The sequence below is a fragment of the Podarcis liolepis genome (genome assembly GCF_965112155.1).
Source record: "Podarcis liolepis genome assembly, chromosome: 2".
NCBI lineage: Eukaryota > Metazoa > Chordata > Lepidosauria > Squamata > Lacertidae > Podarcis > Podarcis liolepis.
Window position 1 is genome coordinate 10,842,407 of NC_139555.1, and position 7,133 is coordinate 10,849,539.

Here is a 7,133-nt window from a genome sequence, read left to right on the forward strand (position 1 = left end):
GCATTTGCCATTATTTACCCAGGAGTAAGCCGCCCTGATTTTAAGGCGTCTTACTCCCAAGCAAGTGTCGCAGTAAAGGGGGAAGACCAAAGCCAATCGACAGTGCAGGAACAAATCATCCCCAATGTTGCCCTGCGCAAAAGGAACGGGTTGAAGTCCGTGGGGCTGGGCTTGCAGAACCTCTCGCCTTCTGGACTACCAATTCCCATCAGTCCCAGTTTGCATAGCAGCTGGGAGTCCAGTAGCCTGCAGGGAGACCTGCAGGGAGACGCAGGGTCGCGGTGGTCAAGAGATCGAGAGCCGTCGCTCTTTTGCACCACGGGCTCCCTTGATATTGTAACACCGCCAGCTTCTTTGGCCGCGATTGCTGCAAGCAGCCCACGGGCGCCGTCGGTTCCCTAAGTGGGGAATCAGCTTTCAGAGGGGAAGTTGCGACAGTCAGAGCCAAAGGTAGTGCTACTGCCGCTGCCGCCGCCTTGAAAGACGACATAGAATTGTGGGTGCAGTTTGCAAAGCGAGGGTGAAATCATAGAAGCTGTCGGGGCAACGGCAGCGCGCACGCGCGCGCCCCCGGCTTACCTACCCAGCGGTTTTGCTCGACGGTTGTTGAGCTGCAACTGGTCGGAGGTCGACCTGATGGCCACCAGCTCCAAACCTCTCCAGCCCGTCACTCACGTCATTTTCGACTTGGACGGCACCCTTCTGAATACGGAAACCCTTTACACCGAAGTGATGAATGATGTGTGCGGCCGCTACGGGAAGCAGTTCACTTGGGAGGTGAAATCCTCCATCATGGGCAGAAGGGAAGCGGAAGCGGTGGTGATGATCCAAAAGGCCTTGGACCTCCCCATAAGCCCAGACCAAATCATGGAAGAAAGTAAGAAGAAGAAGAAAGAGTTGTTCCCCAAATCTGTGTTTTTGCCAGGCACAGAAAAACTAATCCGCCATTTGCATCAGCACAAGATACCCATGGCTGTGGCCAGCAGCTCCATTAAAGAGGCTTTTGACATGAAAACAGTCCACCACCAGGCCATATTTCAATTATTTCACCATATTGTGCTGGGAGATCACCCGGAAGTGAAGGCTGGCAAGCCAGCACCTGATATTTTTCTGGTCTGCGCAAGGAAATTTGACCCTCCGGCCCCTCCAGAAAAGTGCCTCGTGTTTGAAGATGCGCCCAATGGGGTCAAGTCAGGTGTAAGTGCCGGCATGCAAGTGGTCATGATTCCGGATGAACACCTGGCGAAAGAGTTAACCAAGGAAGCGACCCTGGTCCTCCACTCCATGAGTGACTTCAAGCCAGAAATGTTCGGCTTGCCAAAATTTCAATAAGGGATACAGTTTCATGTTGAATGCGTTAATCTTGCCATATTGGAGAAAATAACAAACTCCTTATTTTTTATTATTAAAAGGCTCGTCAGCCCTATTATAAGTTATATTCTCCATTTCTGCCAGCTCATTTATTGAAATCTGTGAATGCATTTATTGAAATCCGTGAATGCTAGAGAGAAAAAATGGGCCGTGCATGCTATGCCCCTCTCAGCAGTTGACTTCTGAACAGTGGCGTAGCGTGGGTTGTCAGCACCCGGGGCAAGGCAAGTAATTTGCGCCCCCTAACCCGTGGATTCGCGCCCCCTAACCCTAATCCCCAGATGTTGCGCCCGGTGCGGCCGGCCCCCCTGCACCCCTCACGCTGCGCCACTGCTTCTGAAAGTCCCATTTTTGGTAGTAGCCCCCGCCCCCCAAAGAGTTTTGACCCTGAATTGCAGAGCCACTTGGGGAATACCAGACAGGGGTGGAAAAGGGGCTGGGGAATCCTTGGGTGTGAATGCAAACATTTTTCAAAGCTCACTTACTGTGTTAATAATAATAATAATAATAATAATAATAATAATAATAGTAATAATTTGTATTTATACCCCGCCCTCCCCAGCCAAGGCCGGGCTCAGGGCGGCTAACAAGCAATAATAAAAACAAGTTGAATGAATACAACTTAAAAACAATATTAAAATACAACATTAAAATATTGAAACATTAAAATATTAAAATGCAGCCTCATCACAGGAGGAGAAAGGAAAAAGGAAAAAGAAAGAGGGGGAGGGAATCAAATTGGCTCCAAGCCAAAGGCCAGGCAGAACAACTCTGTCTTACAGGCCCTGCGGAAAGAAATCAGATCCTGCAGGGCCCTGGTCTCATGAGACAGAGCGTTCCACCAGGCCGGAGCCAGTGTTGAAAAGGCCCTGGCTCTGGTTGAAGCTAATCTAACTTCCTTAGGGCCCAGGACCACTAGGGTGTTGCTATTTATGGACCTCGAGGCTCTCCGTGGGGCATACCGGGAGAGGCGGTCCCATAGGTACGAGGGTCCTAGGCCGTGAAGGGCTTTAAAGGTCAAAACCAGCACCTTAAATCTGACCCTGTACTCCACCGGGAGCCAGTGCAGCTGGAAAAGCACTGGGTGAATATGCTCCCATGGCAGAGACCCCGTGAGGAGCCTCGCTGCAGCATTCTGCACCCGCGGGAGTTTCTGGGACTGTGTTGCCTTGTTTATCTTTCCACATTTTGCAATGATCTGCCTTCTGGTTTTATTTACTCGTTTTTTTATTGCATTTGTCTCACACCTTTATTAGCTCAAGTGAGCATATGTGATTCTTCCATTCTCTAGAGATAGGTTAGGCTGAGATGGTGGACTGGGCCACAGTCGGCTAGCTCTTTGCATGAACTGGGGATCTGAACCTGGGTCACCCAGTACTCTAGTCTCAACTCCCAACCGCTCCAAACATATTTAACTCTGCCTTCTGGATTGAAAGGGAGATGGCACAAAGTAGAAAATGTTATACTGCCACCAAAGTCTCATTTGTCTCAAGGATTGTTGCCCAGTTAATTCTATACATTATAAACCGGAAAGCTTGGTCTTGTTTGTGTTTACAGAAGCACAGGTTTTTAAAAGTAATTTATAAGTAGTATGCTGTTTAGACATCTCCGCCTCCAGTTTACATCTATGTTTATGAAGGACTACTCAGAATGTAACTAGAAATTTATAAATTTAAACTGAGCCCTTCCTCCTGCAGCATGATCTTAATCTAATAATAATAATTTTATTACTTATACCCCACCCATCTGGCTGGGTTTCCCCAGCCACTCGGGGCAGCTTCCAGCACACATAAAAACATAATAAAACATCAAACACTAAAACCTTCCCGATACAGAGCTGCCTTCTGATGTCTTCTAAAAGTTGTGTCGTTCTTTATCTCCTTGACATCTGATGGGAGGGTGTTCCACAGGGTGGGTGCCACTACCGAGAAGGCCCTCTTGCCTGGTTCCCTTTAACTTCACTTTTCACAGCGAAGGAACTGCCAGAAAGCACTCAGAGCTGGATTTCAGTGTCCGGGCTAAATTATGGGGGTTGATTAGCCGGCCCTTTTTGTTAGAAAAGTAAAAAATACTGCACCAGGACATGGCAGTAGCTACTGGGTGGTTGGGTATTACAGGGATCCTGCAGTGAAATAAAATAGCTCATTGGATAAAGAGCAGGTCCCACAGAAAACCCTTTCTCTATCTACAAACTTGTACCTACTCATCCTTTTAGTTGGTATAAAATCTCTACCAATAATCATTATTTTTGGCATTTCTCCCACCAGTGCCAAAAAAGGCAACTTGCAGGACTACTGCAAACTTACCTTTAGATACACCTTTTACAGCACACACTTTGCAGGCTCGAAGTAGAATTACCACATAATTCATTCACAGGAATGGTGGCATTTATGGGTGTTGTTTTTTATTACATAGAGACTTCTAAACCTTATGTGGAAAGACGACCAGCTCTATTAGGCAGATTGAGACAGCTGCCACAGGCCACACTGACTTGGGGTGTTACGAAAGGACAGTAAATTATTATTTTTACTCCCAGAAGAGAGGGGGAGGCACTTGTGGGGTATTCTGTCTCAAGTGTTAAAGTCATGAGGTTATCCTTGGGTGCTGTGAACACAATACCCAGTTTCAATTCCCAGCATCTCTAGGCAAAGGTAAAGGTAAAGGGAGCCCTGGCCATTAGGTCCAGTCGTGACCGACTCTGGGGTTGTGTGCTCATCTCGCTCTATAGGCCGAGGGAGCCGGCTTTTGTCCACAGACAGCTTCCGGGTCATGTGGCCAGCATGACTAAGCCACTTCTGGCGAACCAGAGCAGCACACGGAAACGCGGTTTACCTTCCCGCCGGAGCGGTACCTATTTATCTACTTGTACTTTGACATGCTTTCGAACTGCTAGGTTGGCAGGAGCAGGGACCGAGCAACGGGAGCTCACCCCGTCACAGGGATTCGAACCGCCGACCTTCTGATCGGCAAGTCATAGGCTCTGCGGTTTAACCCACAGCGCCATCCGCATATCTCTAGGTAGGGTCGGGAAAAGACCCCTTGCCTGAAGTGCCACCATCAGTCAGTGTGGACAATACTGAGCTAAATGAACCAGACGTGTAAGTAATAAGACACTTTTCTGTGTTGCAATATCTACAAGGGCAGATTGACACCATACATTTAAAACACACTCAGCGCACAAGACTTACCCCATGGGAATCCTTGGAACTGTAGTGTCCCCCCACAGAACTGAAATCTCCCAGTGCCCCCAAACTACAATTCCCAGGATTCTTTGCAGGGAGGTCATGAGATTTGAATATGTGTTGAATGTCCTTCAAATTATAGTGGTACCTTGGGTTAAGTACTTACTGTAATTCGTTCCGGAGGTCCGTTCTTAACCTGAATCTATTCTTAACCTGAGGTACCACTTTAGCTAATGGGGCCTCCTGCTGCCGCCGCGCCGCCGGAGCACGATTTCTGTTCTCATCCTGAAGCAAAGTTCTTAACCTGAAGCACTATTTCTGGGTTAGCGGATTCTGTAACCAGAAGCGTATGTAACCTGAAGCATATGTAACCTGAGGTACCACTGTAATGTGTTGGATCTGCCCCCAAGAGAGCTTCCTAATTTCCAGCACAGACAGAGGGGAAACTAAGGCTTGTTGCCTCTGTAAAATCTGTAGCATATAAAGTGCACTGGAAGAACCGTATAAGCAAGAGAAATAATTTGGGGATGGATTAATGCCTAAGGGTACTTTTGCACCTGAACCAAAACCTCTTTCTTTCAACAAGGGCTTGCAACTGGAGATTGATAGCAGGAAAATGGCACACCCAATAGAATCAGCTGCCTAAAACGACTACTCAATATTACTTTTAAATTTTTTGTATTTATTACAGATAGGTAGCCGTGTTGGTCTGCCATAGTCAAAATAAAAAAATTCCTTCCAGTAGCACCTTAAAGACCAACTAAGTTAGTTCTTGGTATGAGCTTTCGTGTGCATGCACGTGTATCTGAAGAAGTGTGCATGCACACGAAAGCTCATACCAAGAACTAACTTAGTTGGTCTTTAAGGTGCTACTGGAAGGAATTTTTTTATTTTGTATTTATTAGATTTATATACCACACTTCATCATAAGATCTCAGGGTCACATTGAAAGTATGAAGGGCCACCTGGAAGGTTCGGTATCATTTCACCTTCAAGGGAGAACCACAAACACATAAGCACCTTTCATACGCACCACAAATGCACAATACAACCATGCAGCAGCATTTGAGCATTTATTTTATTCTGAATTAGAGATAGCGCAGCACAATGTATGGGTGTGACGAACCCTCCAAAACAAATACCACCTGCACAAAGTTAGGTTGATAATTCTGGTCTGAAAGTAGGAACAGTCCAACAGGTTTGTCAAGTATGACTGCTCTTGCAACCCTCTCTGTACACAAGATGACGTTAATTGGGCAGGGGTACTGCAAAGAGGGGATGCGGGTGGCGCTGTGGGTTAAACCACAGAGCCTAGGGCTTGCCGATCAGAAGGTCAGCGGTTCGAATCCCTGTGACGGAGTGAGCTCCCATTGCTCGGTCCCTGCTCCTGCCAACCTAGCAGTTTGAAAGCAAGTAGATAAATAGGTACCGCTCCGGCGGGAAGGTAAACGGTGTTTCCGTGCGCTGCTCTGGTTTGCCAGAAGCAGCTTAGTCATGCCGGCCACATGACCCGGAAGCTGTACGCCAGCTCCCTCGGCCAATAAAGCGAGATATTATTCCAAGATACAACCTGCCTAGAAACACGTCTTGCAAACTGTTGTAACCCACACAAGAGGTTCAAAGGCTCTGAATGGGGTGGGGTGTGCTCATGGATTCCCTTAGCTTTCTGCCATAACTCTAGGCAACATTATGCTACAGAAATGGTTCTCCTTTGGCAACACGTACATGGTATGTTTCCACCACATTCTGATGTGACAAAAAGTGATAAATCACCCAGAGATCTACCAGGAGATGCACATCATCCCTTCTGCCCACCTGGGTACAAAAGCAGGAGGGGAAATCAAGGCTTACACATCTGTTCACACGGTAATCACGAATTAGCAAGAGAATTTCTTCAGTAACCAGTAGAACTGTCATACGTTTTTGAAAAAACCAGTCATTCCTGTTGGGAATGGTGGGAAAAGACATTGACAAGAATGACCAGAAACTGTTCTTATACACAACAACGGCGGTGAGGTTATTGCTGGCTCAGGTATGGAAACAGCAAAAACTGCCTATAATAGAAGAATGGCAGTACAAGGTTATGGAGTACGCAGAAATAGCCAAATTAACAGCAAAAATTTGACATTAGGGGGATGAAACATATCAAAAAGAATGGGGAAAATTTATGTTATATATAGAGAAGATGATGTGAAATAGGGAAACCAGTAGAATTAAAATAATATCTCATAATGGGAAAATACAAGAAATTTACTGGATAATAATATAAAAATGAATTAAAAATGTATATTAGGATTATAATTGAACAATATTTGTAAATGAATATAGACAGACAGCAAGAATTTGTATACATAGAAATATTTATTTGTTTACGGACATTTAATGGAAAAAACGAAGAAGAACAATCTTGTGGAAAACTGACAAAGACAATGCGAAAAGTCGAAGAGGACACAAAAAAGCCAGAAGAAGGAAGGAGGGAAGTCAGCTCAGGAGAGCAAGAACAAATGTGAAATATAATGTATGTGTATGTACAGTATGTAACTAAAAATTCAATAAAGATAATCGGGGGGGGGGGGGCAA

At 46.0% G+C, this 7,133-nt stretch overlaps 1 protein-coding gene across 1 annotated transcript; it reads left to right on the forward strand.

Moving 5' to 3' along the window:
• Nucleotides 1-459: 459 nt before the first annotated feature.
• Nucleotides 460-1,436, forward strand: LOC310700610 (pseudouridine-5'-phosphatase-like). Its single transcript, XM_083490544.1, has one exon. The coding sequence runs from the start codon at nt 637-639 to the stop codon at nt 1,330-1,332; it is 696 nt and encodes a 231-aa protein (XP_083346670.1). The 5' UTR covers nt 460-636; the 3' UTR covers nt 1,333-1,436.
• Nucleotides 1,437-7,133: the final 5,697 nt, after the last annotated feature.